Source organism: Perca fluviatilis, chromosome 1, assembly GCF_010015445.1.
Source record: "Perca fluviatilis chromosome 1, GENO_Pfluv_1.0, whole genome shotgun sequence".
Taxonomy (NCBI): domain Eukaryota; kingdom Metazoa; phylum Chordata; class Actinopteri; order Perciformes; family Percidae; genus Perca; species Perca fluviatilis.
In genome coordinates, this window is record NC_053112.1 from 9,931,679 (window position 1) to 9,953,554 (window position 21,876).

The window sequence follows — 21,876 nt, forward strand, 5'->3', positions numbered from 1 at the left end:
AACCAGAAATAACATTAAAACTTGACTTATATGCCCTTTTGTAATAAAAGAAGATAGTGGAAAGTCCCCAAAAAAGAACAAATATAAGAAAGTTTTAAGCTCAGTTCTAGTCAAGATAAAACTGCAGTAAAACAGCCTGCGTTTTGTAAAGTTGGTCCACGCCTTATGGCGCTGACACACTAACCAGACGACCGACCGTCGTTAGAAAAGGCAGTCGACTGATCTGTCGGGTCCCGAGATCCCAAAACTGCCTCAAAACACACTGAGGCGTAACACTGACTTGAGCGTACGTAATACGTCTCCATAGCAGCAGACGGCGCTACTCTGTATCAAAGGGTACTTCTATACTCTTTGTCTGTATTGTTGCCCAAGAAATGAAAACCGGCAGCTGATTGGACGCGTCACGTGAGTTTGTTTTTTCCAGAAATTCAAAGCCAGACTGTCATGGCGGCTTGTTCAGAATACGATCTCATATTGTACTAAAATAGTTCACTGAAACATGTTTCTGAAAAACGCAGCTGCTGAATCTGTCTTCATTTCAGATCGACAAAGGTCAGTTTAAAAGATTTTCGCCGAATTTGAGAGACTCTAGTCACGCTTATTCCGGTCCCCGTTTCCGGGTTAGCACCCCACCAATCAGATTGGTCATTGAGTCGGACTGCGCCGCCTCCAACTACCACAAATCGGGCTAAAATGAAGTCCGACAGCCCCTCCGGGCGGAACGATGGCACGGAACACACCGACTGACCTCCGCCAAACTCGGCAGACTCACTAAAAGATTATCTCAGACTGTCTTAAAGTGGGACGGCGTGCGAGCAGCGAAGTAGTTGTTTTGAAATCACACACTGAAGCACCTTCACTACAAAAGTCTCCTGATGTAGTTCTGAGTCTGACTGGGCTTCCTGATGTTCTCTGTGTTACAGTGATACAGGGTCAGGATGGCTGGGGAGTGACTTACCCTCTACTCAGATCTGTGCTGTTGAAGGATCAACAGTGAACATACGCTGCAGCTACACATACCCATACTTGAGGAAAGGCAGTTATACTAGAGTTGAGAAAACATTATGGTTTACTAAAAAGAATAATAATGAACCTGTAGATCTCGATAACAGTCTCAGAATATTCAGGTCGTGCAGTACAGTTCTAATAACAAGGACTGCACTCTGAGAATCTCAGACCTGTGAGAGAGAGACTGCAGCTGTGTACAAGTTCGTGTCCCCAACAAACCAAGAAGGTGGAAGATATACCGGTTCACCTGGAGTCACTTTGTCTGTCACAGCAGGTAACATTTCTATTCATATGTTAATTATTTCCAAATGTTCAAGATCTAGAAAACAATAATATAAATGTGTTGTGTGTTTATTTGCAGTTGTTAGTTGACAGTTTAATAAAACAGTTGTTGTATGTTGAGGTTTTGTCTAACATAACATTCATGTTCCTTCTTCACACATCCAGGTCTCCAGGTGATATCACATTCTAACTGGCTGGAGTGTCGGAGCAGTTGTCGTCTACCTAATAATCCTTCCTATGTCTGGTACAAGAATGGACAGGAAATTCAGGCAAAAACATCTTATTATTTATACCCGATGTATAATTCAGACAGCTATTCCTGTGCTCTTCAAGGATATAAGGATTTCCCTCTCCTTCAGTGTGTGAGTTTACTCAACATTCTTCCAACACAACACCATTTAGTGGAGCCTTATAACTTCATGTAGTGTAGTTTTAATCTGGAAATTCCTATTGTGATTCCTCACAGACTTTGGTTTACAAATGGTCAAAATGGTTTTATCTTTCAGGTGTCCAAGGTGAATCCTGCAACAGAGTGACGATAAACTGACAGAAGCATCTGTGCCTCCGAAGGCTCTTCAGTGGACATTTCTTGCTTGTACAACAGCTACAATTATCCTGACAAATCAACATTCTGGTTCAGTCGTGAGCGTAATCATGGAGGGCAGAATCCTTCCCAGCCTGAAGACCTTAGTACAGACTCCCAGTATACAGGTCGTGTTCATGTAGAAACAGAGAGAGGACGCTCTACTCTGAGAATCTCTGACCTGAGAGAGAGAGACAGCTGAGTATCACTTCAAGTTCATAACACCAAGATTTGAATGGAGGAGTTTACCTGGAACAACTCTGACTGTCACAGGTACTGATCAACACAAACTGATGGAAATACACCAACACAGTACATTTAAAACATATTATTACTTAAATAATAATATATATAAATAATATTAAATAATAAATAATATTAAATAAATACTTTGCTCATTACTACTTCTAGGATTTTTAACTGTTGTGCTGAGCTGTGTACAGCACAGGCCTAACGTTTGACACACCTTCTCATTCAATGTGTTTCTTTTTTTATGACTATTACTTTCGATTGATAGCACATATGAAAAAAAAAAATACACATATGGAATTATGTACGTAACAAAAAGTGTGAAATAACTGAAAACATGTCTTATATTTTAGATTCTTCAAAGTAGCCACCCTTTGCTTTTTGATAACTCTGCAAACCCTTGGTGTTCTCTCAATGAGCTTCATGAGGTAGTCACCTGAAATGGTTTTCACTTCACAGGTGTGCTTTGTCAGGATTAATTAGTGGAATTTTTTCCCTTAATAAAAAGTATTAATAAAAAGCAGTGGCGTACTTTGAAGAATCTAAAATATAAGACGTTTTCAGTTATTTCACACTTTTTGTTAAGTATATAATTCCATATGTGTTCATTCACAGTTTTGATGCCTTCAGTGAGAATCTACAATGTAAATAGTCATGAAAATAAAAGGAAACGCATTTGAATGTGTACAAGGTGTGTCCAAACTTTTGGCCTGTACTGTATGTACTTTTTTTAGAACCTGGGATAACATATAGCTTATTGTTCTCATGTCCAGCTCTGCAGGTGCAGGTGATCAGAACAGTCCAGCAGTCTTCTATCGGAGAAGAGCGGAAGTGTCACCAGCAGCTGCAGTCCAGCTGGTGGTCTCTCCTACGTCTGGTTCAAGAACAGAGAACACATTACCTCGGTGGAGACATCTACTTATACAACCTGGTTTTATCCCACGTACGTCTCCTGTGGGTTGAAAGGACATGAGAAGTTCCCTCTCCTTCAGTGTGTGAGTTTACTGTGTACGGACACAAACACACTGACATTACAATACAATGACAATTTCAGACGTAATCTCACTGGAGTCTTCTGATTCTTAATGTAGGTGCAGCAGGATTATTCATAGAAACAAAAATCACTCCAATAGTAGAAATATTCAGATATACTTTATGTTCTGATGTTACATTTCAGAATTCCAGTGTTCTGCATTTCTCTACAGTTTCCATTCACAGTTGAGTTGAGTGACCACAGACAGAAATGGAACCGAGCAAAGCAGATTCTTTTATTACACTTCACCCTTCTAATATTAATCTTCTGCCTTTTTATTTTGTTCACATGTTCAATACATTGCTGTTCCTTCACTGCACCCTCTGTATGATGTCCTGCCTCAGTGCACCTAGAGATTAACTGCAGAGCAGAGATCATGTGTTCAGCTGCGACTGTTCCTTAGCATTATAAATTCTCATGTAAAACTGAATGATATGCATATTTCTCCATTCCTCTGTTCACTTAAGCATGAACAAAAAAATAACATTAATACTTTATTCATATACACATTATTAAAAACAGACGTTAGAAAGTCCCCAACAAAGAAGTACAAATATAAGAAAAACCTGTGTGATACAGTGTTAAGCTCAGTTCTAGTAAAGCAGTCTGAGTTTAGTAAAGTTTGTCCACGTCCCCAAAACCCCAAAACAAGTTGGTACTATCAGATTATCTTTGTCTCACACTGACTTGGGATGTGAGTGGTAAGTGTGAGAGCAGAAGTAGTTTTGGGAAATGTAGCTTCACACACTGAAGAGCCTTCACTACATGTAAGTCTGTCTCCTGATGTAGTTCTGAGTCTGATTGGGCTTCCTGATGTTCTCTGTGTTACAGTGATACAGGGTCAGGATGGCTGGGGAGTGACTTACACCTCTACTCCGATCTGTGCTGTTAAAGGATCAACAGTGGAAATACACTGCAGCTACACATACCCATCCTGGTGGAAAGGCAGTTATACTAGAGTTCAGAGAACATTATGGTTTACTAAAATGAATAATAATGAACCTGTAGATCTGACAACAGACTCAGAATATTCAGGTCATGTGCAGTACAGTTCTAATAACAAGGACTGCACTCTGAGAATCTCAGACCTGAGAGAGAGAGACTCAGCTGTGTACAAGTTCAGGTTCATAACAAACCAAGAAGGTGGAAGATATATCGGTTCACCTGGAGTCACTTTGTCTGTCACAGGTAATATTTTCATTAATATGCTAAATACTTCCAAATACACCAACACAGTACATTTAAAAAACTGAACATGTTGATAACAATCAATCAGTTTGTTAAATTAATCTTAACAAAAATTACAGTTAATAAATAAATACAGTTACTAATTGCTCGCTGCTACTTCTAGGAATTGTAACTTGTGGTGACATGTATCTACTTTTTTTAATATCTTTTTAGAACCTGTGATGAAATATTGATTTTTGTTCCCATGTCCAGCTCTGCAGGTGCAGGTGATCAGAGTAACAGTCCAGCAGTCTTCTACCGAGGCAGAGCTGAAGTGTCACAGCAGCTGCAGTCCAGCTGGTGGTCTCTCCTACGTCTGGTTCAAGAACAGAGAACACATTACCTCGGTGGAGACATCTACTTATACAACCTGGTTTAATCCCACAGACGTCTTCTCCTGTGGGTTGAAAGGACATGAGAAGTTCCCCTCTCCTTCAGTGTGTGAGTTTACTGTGTCAGGACACAAACACACTGACATTACAATACAATGACAATTTCAGACGTAATCTCACTGGAGTCTTCTGATTCTTAATGGAGGTGCAGCAGGATTATTCATAGAAACAAAAATCACTCCAGTAGTAGAAATATTCAGATATACTTTATGTTCTGATGTTACATTTCAAAATTATTTCCTATTATTATTTCAGGACGATTTGAACTTTAAAATATGCTGTTTCTTCATTTTATGTTTAATAATTCTGTTATTGAGATGCTCCATTACTTGATGATTGATGATGTCATGGCCAAAAGCTCTAAACTGCAGTTAATTGAACAGTTTTGGACTGAAACAGAATCCATACTGTCAGCTTGTAAGTTTGATTTAAAACTTTAAAATGGAGTTTCTGAAGATTTACTCAGACAGTATTTATGTTAGTAAGGATAAATCTGAAAACCATTTGATTATATTCACATTTATTGTCATCTCACAGAGAACAGATACTGACTCAACAGAATGCACAACTTGACTGCTACTATAACCACAGGGACTTGATAAAATAATCTGAAACTGGCCGGTAACATTTGCAAACTGTAACAACAAACTAAAACAGCATCTGACCACAAACAAGACTGAATATTTATGTTCAGTCTTGTAAATATAACATGTGTGTAGTTAATGATGCAACAGCTGTGAGTAGAAAGAAATATTAGGAGGTAGTTTGTTGTATTTTTCTAATTCATGGGGACAGCCCAATGAAAATATTAATAAGAGCCTTTTTCCAAAATAAAACTCAAGGTTCACTCCTCACCCACAACAGTAATGGCAGAAATATTTACAATACATGACCAGGAAGTGATCTGCACTCTGGACAGCTGCCAGGACAAATAATAGGGATAGTTTAAAAGAAACAAAAGTAACAATTAAAATAGTCAATGGTCTATATATTCTTATCTTTATTAAGTTATTCATGTTAATGTCTCCTCCAGATGCTCCAAAGGTTGGTCCCCTGTCTCTGACTCCCACTGGGGAGATCAGAGAGAACAGGAGAGTGACTCTGACCTGTAGCAGTGATGCTAACCCAGCAGCTACTTATACCTGGTACAAGGATGGTAAACCTCTCTATAAAAATACACCGCTTGTCTTCAGCTCCATCCAGTCCTCTGACTCTGGACGTTATTACTGTGAAGCTGAGAACAAGTTGGGGAGGAGGACATCTAGATCAATCTCTATTGATGTGAAATGTGAGTAAAACATCTCTATTTTAAAAAGCAACATACAGCTAGTGACTGTCTGAATTTGTAGGAGTACTTTGCTGATCATTCCTGCTTTTTTTCAGCTCAGTCTGCTTCACATTGACAGCTGTAGGTCACTGAACAGCAGTGGATGAGGAAAAGGTCGTTTTTAGTCACTGTTGGCATCAGTTTGACTTCTCAGAACAAAACTACTCTATGATTTGTCATCATTTTAATGTTTTCACACATCTCCCCACACCCTTTTACCAGAGAATTTAATTGGTGTGTATCATTGTACAGTAGTAGTGCAGTTTTTATTACCTGTATAACTGGAGATGTTAGTGATTCATCTGAAGGATTCAGTCATGTAACAGTTAATCTGTCTGTCTATTAAGAGTTCACAAATAGGATCCAAACTTTGCCACATCATTCTGTTAGTTAACAGACGGTGTGAGGTGTTGCTTCTCTGTATGGTTAACAGTAATCTGCCTTTAGTGATCTAAATATAACACACAGTAGCAACCAAATGTCAGTATGTACTCATTCATCTGCTCTACATTGTTCATGATACAAATGATTTTCCATGATGGAATATGTTTTTTTCTTTTACAGTGGGCACAACTGAAGCCCTGAAGTTTGGGTAAAACTCAAACTCCAGTCTGCGCCACCAACAGTCACCTGAACTAAACAGTTCACATCAGCTGCAAAACTCATTCCAAGCAACACAACTCTTAACACACGTCTCAGAACAGGCTCAGTGCAGCCAAACACTCAGAACAATCCTCACTGAGATAACACACACTGGCACTCAGAACACACTGAGAGTAAACACACACTAGCATCAAACACCAAGACAGAAATTACAAACTTTCTCATCTTTACAGTTTGAACAATTTGAGTGACTTCACACTACTCAATAGTTTCTTTAAAGAAAAGCTATATATTTTATAATATACCAATGTTACGTAAGGTAAACAAGAAGGAATGAAAATCAGCAGTTTGCTTCAATATAGTATTTTGTCTCTAGTAATTTATGGAATTACAGTAATGGAAAAAAAAACTAAAAGGTACATAACAGTAACAAAGAATAGTGTGACTAATCCTGCCTCTCTCCAGCATCATGCAGCAAGTTTTCCTCATCACATTGGATGTCTCAGACATCTTACCTGGACATAATGGTATCTCTGCTCTTTTACCTGTTTCTCTCAAACGGTACAGTGTAGAATTGTTTCCTTCTTATTTGGTGTTTGTATACAAAAAAAGGCTTTCTGAGCTTTCTCTATATAAATACCGTATATGTTCACTAACTAGTCTAAAACAAGACACCTGCTTAGGCTTTCAGCTAAAATAGCGATCAGCAGTGTTTGATAGGCACCAGACTGAAATCTATTCTGTTTTGAATGTGTGGTTAACAGTGTTGACAGCAGTGTGTTAGCATTTGAACAAAGTGCTGTAAATCCAGAGTGTTGTGCACATTGTGGTTAAAGCCATGAGATAAGTGTGTAGAGTTTTGAAAACTGTGTTCAAGCAATGAAAAACGAACTAGAGATTGGTCCACATGAACTGCTGCTGTACAGACTGGAGTTAGAGTTTTGCACACGTGGCTTCAGTTGGGCCCACTGTCGTTTAGCAATCAAAAAAATCTTTACACCTTGTGTCCCACAGATGGTCCAAAGCTTCCCTCTGTGTCAGTGAGTCCCTCTGCTGAGATAGTGGAGGGCAGTTCAGTGACTCTGACCTGTAGCAGTGATGCTAACCCAGCAGCTACTTATACCTGGCTGAAGAGCAATGTAAAGCTCAGACCTCCCATTGAAGAACAACAGCTGGTCCTCACGTCCATTCAGTCCTCTCACTCTGGACAATATACATGTAGAGCTAGGAACAGCCTGGGGCCTAACACATCCAAACTCATTTCTATTAAAGTGAAATGTGAGTGAAACCACTTTATTTAAATAACGGTAAACAGTTTCATTTTAGTTAAGTTATGCCGATACATATTTCTTCCAGATTTTTAAAAGCTAGGCAGTCAGTTTCAAACATATTTTTAGGATATTTCATTTTTTAGCACATTCATATGTAAGATACTCATTGCTTGTTACCCCCTCCCCACACACAACAGACACAAACATGTTGCAGCAACTCCAGTCTGGTTGAGGAAAAGGAGAAAAGAAATTATATAAAATCACATCTCTGTTTACTCCGCTGTGTCTCAAACCAAGTGTCAAACCTTCAAAATAACACAGTGTATAGAATGTAGAAACAGCAATATCAGCTGCTCAGTCCACCACTTTGGTCCTAATGAATATAGCTTAAAAAGTGATTCATCTATTTTCATGACATTTTTAAAAAGCCTTACAGAGCTGTACAAATTGCAGGGGGCTGTTATATTCTGTCACTTGTTCAACATCTGTTAGAACTAATGACCACTTATTGCCTACCTATGTTTTCTCCTCCAGATGCTCCAAATCTTCCCTCTGTGTCAGTGAGTCCCTCTGGTGAAATCGAGGAGGGCAGTTCAGTGACTCTGACCTGTCAAAGTAATGCTTATCCAGCAGCTAACTACACCTGGTACAAGAAGAATGGAAATCCAGAACTTCAACCTCTCAGTGAAAATACACCTCTTGTCTTCAGCTCCATCCAGTCCTCTGACTCTGGACAGTATTACTGTACAGCTGAGAATGAGCTGGGGAGGACATCTAGATCCATCTCTATTGATGTGAAATGTGAGTGAAACAGTTTATTCAAAATTAATGTTTAAAAGTTAAATCTGTCCAGTCTTTACAGGAAAGGATTTGTACTGATCATAACTACTTTCTTCAGTAATCTCTGTTAACACATCTCCTCCAGATGGTCCAAAGCTTCCCTCTGTGTCAGTGAGTCCCTCTGCTGAGATAGTGGAGGGCAGTTCAGTGAATCTGACCTGTAGCAGTGATGCTAACCCAGCAGCTAACTACACCTGGTACAAGGAGAATGAAGACTCACCAAAAGCATCAGGACAGATCTTCACCATCACTGACTTCAGAGCTGAACACAGTGGGAATTATTACTGTGAAGCCCAGAACAGAAGAGGACGTCAGAACTCCACCTTACATCTGATTGTTGTAGCAGGTAATCATACTTCCACAAAAACACATTTTGAAAGATCATTTTTACATTATAGGACATTAAGCAAAAACCACAAGCAAAACTACAGTACACATGAGTCATGATGTGGAATGCATCTGTCTGAGGATCTATGATCTTATGTCTAATTATCAGTTGCTAAAGGACCCAAACAACTTGTAATTCCATAATGAATCGTCTGGTTTCATCACTGTTTCCCAGGTTCAATGAAATCAGTAGCTGCTGGATCCATCACTGCTATTTTCCTGGCTATCATATTCCTCTGTGCCTTCCTATTTATTAGGTGAGAAGTTCAGTTTTACTGTGATTACATTAGTAATGCATCCTAAATTAATTTAGTCGTTTAGAATTGTATTTTGATGATTAATTTGGTTGTTCATTCATTCTCCTTTCCAGAAGAAAGAGGTCCTGGAAACGAACCAGCGAGCCTGGAGAGAGACCAGACAACCAAGCTCAGGTCAGAAGAAGAGTTCAGTCAGAGTCCTCTCTCACCTGGAAACATTTGAATAATGCTTCATGTCCTCTGCTAAATTATAAGGTGCTGAGACAGGGACACTGTATAAAATAATATAAACCTCTCCATCTACACAGACATGATAGGGTTTGTAAATAAAGAGGATTTAGGCAATCCTTGAATTATATTTCCCTCTGCTGGTGATCAGTAGGCATTACACCGACAAAAACAGAAGTGACCTTAAACCTGTGGTTCACTTTTTGGCTTTGAAAACGAGACTTGATCCCAAACAGAAAACATGAAATAAATGTTGAACCCTGACTTCCCCCTTTGTGTGAGTTTCCCGCCGTTGTGATTGTCTACCCCGCCCCTGATTGATTTCACCTGTTCTCCCCTCCCTCATGTAGAAATAGTCCTTGGGCGTTTCCCAATATGTCTTCTTCTATTGACTTGTGTGCTTGTGTCCCCGTGAAACGTCATCTCGTGTTGCCAAAGTACTGTCCCAATACACAAGTTCGCATTTCGCCAAGAACAGTTAAAATTCCCGGATGTATTCTTGACACGCCCATTTACCGAGGATACATCGGTTGGTAACTTGTATCAAAGAACTTCTAATATATCAAGAAGTGCCACTCCCTCGTTACTTCCGGGTTCTGAACTGGTTGCAGTTCCACCAGAGTTCCATATAGGGGGCGCTCACAGGCCAGTGCAGAATGAATGGGACTCTATGGAGCTATAGCCCTCAAAACCCACTTTTCTCAGGATATAATTTTTTGTCTGGTAATTTGAATGTTGCATTCGAAAGGGGAGGCTAAAAAAATACACACTGCTGTGTGTTAGATTTTTTTAAAGTCACTTTTTTGTTCTACAAAGCCTTTTAAAATGTCAATGACGTCATACACATATACGGCCAGAGATACTGCTTTACAGCAAGCTCTGAGTCGCTTCCTTTGTTCTCTCGAGGCATCGACAACACAGCTGACAGGTTAGACTCTCCCTGTTAATACACGTGCTAGAAAGAGGTTTGCTGATGTTTTAAAGACCACACCGAAATATTCACTCTGACATTCAGGCTCTGCTTCGGATGCCGTCAAGCTGGATCTCCGATCGTAATCACTCCTTCACTGACCAATCAGCATTCATTAGCAGAATGCTAGCGTGTTATGGGCAACAACGAGTCACCCTGTAAGAAATCAAAAGGACATAAGTACTCGTTCATTCAACTTTCGACCTATAACCCATGTTGAACTTGCAAAAACTACAATCAAATCTGAGGTTTCTCAACGACAATCAGGCGAAATAGACAAATTTAGCCGTCTAGCTCCATAGAGTCCCATTCATTTTGTACTGGACCGCGATCACCCCCAGTGGAACTCTGGTGGAACTGCAACCAAAATCCGGTACAATGGGGCTGGATAGGGAGTGGAATGGCTTTCCATAGACCGGCTTTACTTGTATGAACTTCACAGCACCTGTATCCCAACATTCATTTCGGCATTCAATGATGGTTGGATTTCCAGTACATAGACAGCCCAAAAACGATTTTCAATTCAACAATTTTCGCCATCTTATTCATCACTAAATTCACTTCTGAGAACATTTTAGGCGAGAAATGAACGGTTTATATTTCGAATATAGGCAGTCTTGCGAAAATCTTTGCCGAATTGACAATTTGCTCCAAAGTTTTCGGAGCTCCATAAAATGACGCGGCCGCCAGCTTGCGCCTGCCGGGGCCGCTTGCTCGGCGCTCGGGCAGTCACACTCGGAGATCCCGCTGTAAGACGGAGGTCTTTTAGACCGGTCCCGTAAATAAGAGGCTTTTATTTCGCCGTTTCGGATCGTTTGTTTAAATATCACAACACATGTGGTTAACTGTCTTTTCGGAGTTAAACTCAACAAGCACACACACACACACACACACACACACACACCCCCCCCCCCCCCCCCCCCCCCCCCCCCCCCCACACACACACACACACACACACACAGCGCAGCAGGCAGAGGAGAGATATACCATAGATAGACTGTATATTATTAATCTATGAGATATACCCGTTTCTTTTCGGGAGACTTGTTTAAATTATGCCATAGGCTATAGCCTACATTATATTTTGTATTTAGTTCATATTTTTGGTGTATTTGTTTTCTGATTTATTAGAAGTTGAGTTTCAGTCTTTATGATAAATGAACAGTTGTACATAAAGTGGTAACATGCTATGACATGTTATGTAGACTAAAGGGGAGACACCAACCTTTATAATTTGAATTTCTAATTTCCATCTCCCTAGGCATATACAATGCACTACAATAATATAGAAATGATAATTCCACATAACACTAATAGGAACACATAGGACACACCAGTGCATATGCCTATTTATTTGTTTAATTTAAACTGACTTAAACTTATATGCTAATAATAGTAGGGATCATGTTCCACTCTTTTGAATAAGTAAGGGGTTGTTTGAGCTAAACCATAAACAATAAAATTAAAGCTCAATTAGTTTTATTGGTTATATTGTTGTGGTTTTTGTTGCTAGCTGGTATTTTGGAGCCTTGCAGGTAGCCTCTGTGCTGGGAGTGTTGAGCAATAACAGGAAGAACGCATCGTCTCAAACTGTTAACAGAGTTTTCTGTGCTTGTGAACTTGCGAGTTAATTCTTCCAAGAACAACCAGCAAGAACGTTCTCCCCAAGAACACAAGTCCGTACTTTGCATTCTTGGTATTGAGAAACGCCCCTTGTCTACGCCATAGACTGAATAAAACAGGTCTATGGTCGGAAATGTCAACTCTGAAATATATGACGTTATTTGCTCTGTGAAAGACATTTATTTTATTTAATTTAGCAAACAGACATTACAGTTTTAGTTTAGTTATAATTTTTTTGTAATACCTATTTTTATTTCAGTTAACGACTTTTCCCTCCTAGTTTTTGTTATTTCGTTCGTTTTGGTTAACGATTATAACCTTGGTTCTGAGTCGTGCATTTGAGTCCACCAGTGTCGTGTTTAAGGTCGTTACAGAGGATTTTGTTTTACAGGCCAATAAAAATCATACTTAAAAGTCCCATATTTAATCATGTGTTTTTTTATTATAAAGCAGATCGAGGAGCTATATAAATACTGTAAATGCATCAAAATGCTCAATCCACAGAGAAACACACACAGTCCAGAAACGCATTTAAACGAGCCGTTAGGACTCCAGCATGGTTCTGATGTCACAGCTATACCATATATACTGTAGGTAGAAAGTGCGCTACAGTGCCGTTACATTCATTTTCTGGCTGCAACAATGACAAACACAGAGTGCAGATGCAGAAGACCCGGAAACACTGACGAGACAGAGCAGACAAGGCTTTTTCAGGAGGGGCTTAAAGAGACAGGCGCTAAAATGGAGCGTTTCAGACAGAGGTTAATACAGGTATATTCAGACAGACAGCATGAGGAAAATAAGGTGTCTTTTTAGAATTAAAGCATGTAAATACAAGTATGAACCTAAAAAACGACCTTTAAACACTTACCCATGTAGCTGAGGACTCTTGTCTATGTTACCTTCAGGGTTCAGTGTATGACAGCCCTTCAGCTCCAGTCCAGAGAACTCCAGCAGAGCCACACGAAGACCTTTGCTATGCCAGCGTTAGCTTCTCTAACAACCAGGAAGATGCTCTCTACTCCAACATCAGGCTAGCTCCGCCAACCACACAAGCAAGGAGGAAGAGGAGGACGAGGATGTGAAGTACAGTGCTGTCAACTTTAAGAGTTCCAGTGCTACTACAGAGTGAGTCCATCAGAAAATGTTTGTTTTGTTTTTATATTTTCATTCTCTAAATATGTTTTTTTTTTTTCATTCACAGATCAGGAAATCAAAAGGCTGTGGAGGATTTATCTGAACTGTACAGCACAGTCAACAAACACCCAAGACTTTGAACACAACACAGATCTGTGGTCTCTTTAAAGGGCAGGGTTGGTAATGTTGAAAAACTAGCAAGATTTGAAGGAAGCATCTCCTCGGTGCTCCGTCTAACCCCTCCCCCTGCCCTCTCGGCTCCCCCCCACACACAAACGTGCACCCTGCCTCGCTGCTTTAGACAGTGTTCAAGCAGGTTAAACACACATTTATGAGTATTAGGATTAAGTTGATATACTGTATTTTATGCATTATTATGACATGCAGTGTTGGGTCATTTATCTAGTGTCATCAGTAACTGCTGGTAAACTTATTATTATTAAAATTATAATTATTAAATTTATAAAAATACTAATATACAATTTGCTTAAAAATGCAATAATTTACTGCCAGTGTTAGCAAATCATCTTTTCATGTACATTTCTCTGTATATATTTCTTTATCACAAGTTTTCTACTCAATGCAGAAAAATCCTCACATTTTAGAAACTGGAAACGATCCAAACAGTTCTGTTGATCAACAGAGTGTTTAGTCAGCTATTTATTTCAGCTGGACTTGAAGGCCTGTATATTGTTAGGTAGTTACTTATAATAAGACATTGTATTTTTTAAACTACATGTGTTTTGTGTGCAAAAATCTTAATTTGTAAAGTAGTAGTCTATATCCTTGGAATTTAGTTACATCTTCGTTCAATCTTCATATAAACCACTGATGTGTCTTTACCTTTAATACATTTTAATGTGAAATCTAACTGTATCCAGATTCCGTTCATGAGGCTTTTGTCTCTAATTTTGTCGTCTCTCCCCATCAGTTAGGCCTCTTTCACACTGGCTGCGTGGCGTGAGCGTGTCAGCTGCGTGGCGTGTCCGTTTTTATTTCGGGTCCCATGTTAACAGGTCAGAGCTTTCAAACTTCCTGCGTGACACACACGTCTCAGGCGTGCATGCAAGCATGTTGGAAATGTTTCCAGGCAAAATAGAATACCAAAAGATTGTTTATGTCATTTTGACACAAATACATTACTTTTGATGTTTGAAAGTCTCTAGGTTTTGACATAAATGCAGATATAAAAGTAATTAAAAAAATAATAAATAATTATCAATTTTCAAACATTGCACCTGTCAATACAGAACGAAATATTCTGTAGCCTATTTTGCCGTTGTCTTTGCTGTAATCAAATCAGTATATATTTATGTTTAACATGGTATTTCATTTTATCAATGGGAAACATACACGTGTACAGACAAGGCTAGCAGTGGTGATGGTCAAATGAAGCATCGCAAACCACTGTCTTCATTTTCTGAGCTCACTAGATGGCGCTCTCTGTTCACAGAAAAAGATTAAAGGAATGGCAATTCAGTGTGTTTTTAACACACTGTTGAACAGAGAGCGCCATCTAGTGAGCTCAGAAAATAAAGACAGTGGTTTGCGTAGCTTCATTTGACCATCACTAGCTAGCAGCAGCAGCGCCGCATCAGACACGTTTCTGGTGTGTAAAGACATAGGAAACGCCACACAACAAAAGAAACGCTCCATGCACGAGCAGTGTGAAAGAGGCCTTAGACTCTTGTCCTGAGTATGAGAACATCTCAGAGACTGCAGAACAGAAGACCCAGAGGAGCAGGAAGACCTGGTGTGAAGGTCAGACAGCTTTGAGTCTGATGCATGGAGGGGAAAAAACTCAAAATAATTTCTGAGGAATAATTCACCAAAACGTATTTGGTTTTCTTAAGATTCAATCAAACATGGATGGTAACAAAAAGGACAACATTGAAGTTGATACATCAACCTCAACTCCAAATTTTGCATTTTCAGATTTCAGAAACAGCAGCAGGTAGCAGATGATTTGAGTGGAATGCAGCTTTATTGGTACCATTGCAGGTACATTACATAAGTTCAGGATTTAACTTGCAATGCAAAATGTTATTTGATGTAATACATTTTTCAAGAAATATTATTCACCCTTTCACATGACATGAGAAAACCAGAAAAGTCCAAATATTTCACAGCATGTACGTATATATTATCTAGTAGCCTATATTTCAACACTTAAAAATTCTTGGACAATATAGAAATCTTTTTCTGAACCTGCAAACTTCTACTTGTAACAGCTTTACATAATTGCATTTTCTTTTGCATCCCTATTATCCTAATGTATTAATCAAATATTTTTCCAATTCTGAATGTTTTATTGTCTTTCTATATTTCTTATGATTGTACTTTCTGTGTTGTTGTTCTGTATTTGTCTTTGTAATCTGACTCGATGACATTGATAATGAGGGTCGCCCCTCAATGATCTCACGAGGATAAATAAAGGTTGAATGAAAAAAAAACATAAGCCCAGCTCTGTCACTCTTTGCTAGTTGAAACATGTTCTATGTATTTCAGTGGCTGACTCAAATAAACCTGCAGCTTGCACAGCAACTGTGTAGTTTGAACATCATGTCAGTTCCCCTCTCACTGCTGCAGAGGGCGGCGGTGTGCAAACAGTTTGGGATTTCAGCTTCAAGCAAACTGTTTCTTTTTCAGAATAAAGATTTTTAATTAATCAGCAATGAACACAAATGTGACTTATTTCTCACTTGCTCATTATTTGTCCATCTGTATAACCAATCACCATGTAATAACCTTTTACTCTGGTGGTAATGCACAACCTAAAACAACAACTGCTTCCTGAAATAAAGCTGACTCACCAGTTTGCTTTGATGAGACAAGAATTGAAAAGAACAGGAAAAACAAGATCACAAAAAATGTGAGCTTTAGTGCGTAACTTTTTGATATTAACTAGTGCAGTGCCCGATTGGAACGGGCAATTGCTTGGCCTGTGGTATTGCTGCTTGTAGAATTCATCAAAACCAAATTGTACAAAATGACTTACAGAAGGACCCCAAACCACTTAATATGCAACTCCACTGTATACCCTACTACTGACTTACAGTGTAGGCTACGTCTACATCAGAGGAAGACATTGTACTACTGTATTTACCTGACAGAGAACGCTGCAGATTCAGAATGTAATCACAAAATATCAGACAGTAATCAGACATTAGCGTCATGGAGACATGGCAGTGCGCTACCCACCCGGCCCGTTATGAGCGCTAATCAGCACATATCTACGTTAATCAACCACCAGAACCGGACCGTGTGTGTGTGTGCGAGGAGGGAGAGAGAGAGAGAGAGAGAGAGAGAGAGAGAGAGAGAGAGAGAGAGAGAGAGAGATAGGGTGTTGTTTTGTGTTGGATCGTTAACAAATTGAACATTTCAGCAGAGGTGTTCATTTCCATACAGGTTTAGTAGCTTGATGGTTAAAGGGGAAGTAGGGGATTTGATTTGCGGAGTTATTTTGGCGACTTAATTAACCTGACCCAGGGTGAGTCTGATGAAATCTGATGTAGCTGCCTGGTTCAACTCTGAGATTTTCTCGCGTTGCACCGCTATGTGAAGGAATAATCTCCAAGATTAGGCCACGTTATGTTCTGTCAGCTCACAGCAATTTAATACAATAGCAGGAAAAGCGCCCCCCCCCGCTGTTCTAAAGCATTCTGCATGTGGTGTCTGCTGATGTGCAGGTTACCTTCCCCCCAAACACGGACACACATATAAACAGATACGTCTCGCTTTATAAGAACATTGCCTGCCTATAAGTGGCATCACACTCTGTCTGCACTTGTTGTGTGGTTGTGCCTTGCATGTGTGGGATTCTGATTCGTCCTTAAATTTGGGAATTGTCGTTTGTTTATTCAAAGTCAAAGACAGTCCAAAGTAGTGCAACTTTGCACATTTTTGAGGGTCTGAGGTGTATGTCACATTTTAGCTGCCAAAGCTCTGCTGCTCTCTGTCTCTGGTCCTCAGGGTGAGAGACTCTGACCTGTAGCAGTGATGCTAACCCAGCAGCTACTTATACCTGGTACAAGGATGGTAAACCTCTCTATAAAAATACACAGATTGTCTTCAGCTCCATCCAATCCTCTCACTCTGGACTTTATTACTGTGAAGCTGAGAACAAGTTGGGGACGAAGACATCTCAATACATATCTATTGATGTGACATGTGAGTGAAACTATTTATTTAAAATTAATGATTTAAATCTGTCCAGTCTTTACTGGAAAATATTTGAACTGATCATAACTACTTTCTTCAGCTCTAGCTCTTGCTTCCCATTCACAGCTCCAGGAGATTTTAGGAGTTTTGTGCAGTTTTAGGACTCAAAGCATCACACATCAATGTAGTCAGACCACCTTCAAAGTATATAATGCTGATAGACACAGCTACACAGAGTTAGTAATTTAAATACCATGTGTTCTTCTGCAGTGAGTCACCTTTAACCTAGAGTAATCTCTGTTAACACATCTCCTCCAGATGGTCCAAAGCTTCCCTCTGTGTCAGTGAGTCCCTCTGCTGAGATAGTGGAGGGCAGTTCAGTGAATCTGACCTGTAGCAGTGATGCTAACCCAGCAGCTAACTACACCTGGTACAAGGAGAATGAAGACTCACCAAAAGCATCAGGACAGATCTTCACCATCACTGACTTCAGAGCTGAACACAGTGGGAATTATTACTGTGAAGCCCAGAACAGAAGAGGACGTCAGAACTCCACCTTACATCTGACTGTTGTAGCAGGTAAGATTCTCCATGACACTAATTGGCTGATTTATGAATCAACCCCCCCAATAAGGTCCAGTACTGTTTATGTAATGACTGTCTATCTCCCTTTCTAGATAAATCAACAATAACACTGATAACAAACAGCATCAGGTTGACTCTGGTGGGGTTGGGGGGCTGATTCCTCTGCTTCTTTTTTGTTGGTGGATGAGGTGAGAAAATAAAAATGAATCATCACAGATTTTTTACTATTACTTCAACTCATAATCATAGTTTTGCAGTTTCCCATTAAACCTTTTATTTATTTGTTTTTGGATTAAATTCAGGAAGAAGAAAGCTCTGAGCTCCACCACTGAACCAAATGAACCCATAGAGACTGTGGAGGTGAGAGAGAGAGATTTGGGACAGAACTTACTCTACCAAAGGGTCATCATTTGTTGTTTATGAGTTTTTTTTATTTTATGTAGTAAACTACTTAAGAAATATTGTTCACCCTTTACATCACACCTGTCCTGGCAGAGAAAGCCAGTAAAGTCCAACTATTCCACAGCATGTACAGTAGATCTTATATGGTATATTTTTACACATTGAAAAACATGAGCTCAGCTCTGTCAAACTTTGCTAGTTGTTCATTTGTATTGAATGAATTGTATTGTATTGCATGTATTGTAGTGTGAACATGATGCCAGTTCCCTCTCACTGTTGCAGAGGGAGAGGGAGTGTTCAGGTGCAAGCTTTTGATATCAGCTTTAAACAAACTCTTTTTGGGTTCATTCTTCAGAATGAAGTTTTTTGATTAATGTTATGAGTGCAAATACAATTTAAATCAGTTGGTATGATCTGATGTATTTCTCACTTGCCCAATGTTGTCCATCTGTAAAACTTGTCACAGTGTAATAAAGGTTTACTCTGGTGAACAACCTAAAACAGCAACTGCCTGATGGAATCAAACTGACTCTGTCCTTCCACTGCAGCTCAACACTTCAAGGAAGGGGTAATTACATTCTAGATGTCCACTTGATTTGTCTAACTTGAACATTTAAAGTCTCATATTACTTCATTAATAGTAGTACTAGTATGAACAGGTGATATTTCAACAAAAAACAGTCCTGTCCTAAAATGGTCTATATATTTATTAAGGTAACAGCAGTGTCTTTCTTCTGTCGCCACATTTGGACCGAAATGTTTTTTTTTTGTCTTACTAAAAAGAAAATTGTTGCTCTATCAGATAACTTTGGATGCTTTTATATAGACCTTAGTGGTCCCCTAATACTGTATCTGAAGTCTCTTTTATATAGACCTTAGTGGTCCCCTAATACTGTATCTGAAGTCTCTTTCCTGAAATTCAGCCTTGATGCAGAATTCCAGCCACTAGAGCCAGTCCCACAATGAGCTTTATGTACGACGTGCCATTTCTGTGTCTGTAGCTTTAAATGCTATTCAGGAGGAGAGAGGGGGGGCAAGGTGGAGGGTGGGGGTGTAGCCTTGACCAACTGCCACTTTGCTTGTTTGCAAGCCATGATATCTCTCTCTTTCTCATGGATGGGCCAAATTCTCTGGACGGGCAAAGCAGAGAAAGGGGAGGTAACCTTGCTCCTTATGACCTCATAAGGAGAAGATTCCAGATCGGCCCATCTGAGCTTTCATTTTCTCAAAGGCAGAGCAGGATACCCAGGGCTCGATTTACACCTATCGCCATTTCTAGCCACTGGGGGACCATAGGCAGGCTGGGGGAACTCCTATTAATATTAAAACACCTCATAAAGTGAAATTGTCATGCCATGGGACCATTAAATGAGCCTTACTGCCTCATGAGGCTGCTAGTTGTGCTGTAGACTTTAAGCCATGCTGTTAAATAAACTGTGTGTGTGTTTGTGTGTGTGTGTGTGTGTGTGTGACCTCACTTCCCCTTTCTGTATGAGCAACATGCATTTGTCATTTAGCTCTACTTGCTCTGTGTTACTGCATGTAAAAAGACGTACCAGTGCTGTTTTAAAATCCTTTTATCTTTCAGGTGTCTATAGTCAAACCTGCAACAGAGTGACAGAGGGCCCTATGTTGCATTCAGCGCAAATTGCCTTTTTACACCGACGCATGTATCATTCCTATTTTGCACAGCAGACTTTTCCCTCCACAGACTCACGTCGGTAAATTATCGAATGTATTTGCGCTCCCGGGGGCGGTTCAGTGAAAAGAGGAGGCGTGTTCAGGCGCAAACGTTCCCTGGTGCTATTTTGCAGTTTCAGAAAACAATTCCGCCATAGACCAGGAAAAACCTGGTCTAAAGTCAGTGGCGCTAGCCTAAAGTCAGTGGCGCGTTATTCAGATGCTATTTTAGGGGCGCATGCTTGGCCATAATGTAGCGTGTGCACAACGCGCATACACTTTGCTTCTCTCATCTACATGGACGCAGCAGTTCCCATTTTTGCAAACCATACATAATTACAAAGAAAAATATTACTGAAAATGCAATTCAGGTGTTTGGATAGGTCAGGAGGCATTTTACAGTACAGTCCTCAAAAAGTCGCAGCATTCTTTGTAGCTTGTTGTGTTTTACACAACATTTCCATGAATCATGGATGTGTTGATGACATAAATGAGGAAATATTAGAGGACTTAAAGGGACACGCCGACTTATTGGGAATTTAGCTTATTCACCGTAACCCCCAGAGTAAGACAAGTCGATACATACCCTTCTCATCTCCTTGAGTGCTGTAACGCTGTCTGACGGCTCCAGCATTAGCTTAGCCCAGCACAGATCCGGCTGCAGGTAACTGGTTCCAACTAGCCTACTACTCCGAATTGTGACAAAATAACGCCAACATGTTCCTATTTCCATGTTGTGATTTGTAGAGTCACAGCGTGTACAAAAAACAACATAACATGAGACACAGGCATCTTCTATCTGTAAACAAACCGGGAACTATATTCTCAGACAGGCTTGCTGCGAGCAAATCACTCCGCCCAAGTACTATATTCTTCCGCCTGAGAATATAGTTCCCGGTTTGTTTACGTTTAGAAGATGGCTATGCCTCATGTTACATTGTTTTTTGTACACGCTGTGACTCTACAAATCACAACATGTAAATAGGAACATGTTGGCATTATTTTGTCACTTATTCGGAGCAGTAGGATTACTGGAACCATTCACCTGCCTGTTCTGTGATGGCCTGATGCCGCTGGAGCCGTCAGAAAGCGTTACAGCACGCACGGAGATGAGAAGTGTATGTATCGACTTGTCTTACTCTGGGGGTTACGGTGAATAAGCTAAATTCCCAATAAGTTGGTGTGTTCCTTTAAGGAGACGTGATGTTGAACTACGGTGGGATTGGACACTCCAGCGGGATCTGGTCCGGGAGTGGCAATGCGTTCCTTGTGGAGCGGGTGGATGGAGATGGAGTGGGGGGAGGAGGAAGGGGCTCAATGGGAGCAGGTGTTGCGTTTTGAGGCCCGCATCGTTTCTGTTTTTGCAGCGTGTTTGTGTATTTGGTTGTGTTGTGTGTATTTGCTGCACGTTTGCTAAATGCTGCTCATGTGTTGTCAAATTAATGAAGATGTTTTCTTAATTTGCTTGTGTTTTGTCTATTTCTGTGTGTTTCATTAAGTTGCACTGTGTTTGCCCCTGGTCGGCCACCGTACTTCTCATACCCAGGCCTTCATTTTCATGAACCATATTTTAAGAACTTAATGCATTGTTAGCATAACAACAGTAAGAATAATTTGTTCATTTCAACTGG

The 21,876-nt window shown here is 40.0% G+C and overlaps 2 protein-coding genes and 1 long non-coding RNA gene across 3 annotated transcripts in view; 2 read left to right on the forward strand and 1 right to left on the reverse strand.

Annotated features, from left to right (window-relative positions):
- LOC120559226 overlaps nt 1-21,876 on the forward strand; it is a 339,258-nt gene that overhangs the window by 287,291 nt on the left and 30,091 nt on the right. Inside the window, exons 14-15 of the mRNA XM_039800789.1 lie at nt 3,987-4,343; nt 4,596-4,823. Of these exons, the coding sequence (XP_039656723.1) occupies nt 3,987-4,343; nt 4,596-4,823 (585 nt within the window). The remainder of the gene's footprint in view (nt 1-3,986; nt 4,344-4,595; nt 4,824-21,876) is intronic.
- Nucleotides 1-21,876, reverse strand: part of LOC120559237 — a 353,225-nt gene that overhangs the window by 73,599 nt on the left and 257,750 nt on the right. The gene's annotated exons all lie outside the window — the stretch shown is intronic.
- Nucleotides 13,337-13,618, forward strand: LOC120559556. The gene is made up of 2 exons (XR_005639314.1): nt 13,337-13,408; nt 13,485-13,618. It is a non-coding gene; the product is annotated as an uncharacterized LOC120559556 (long non-coding RNA).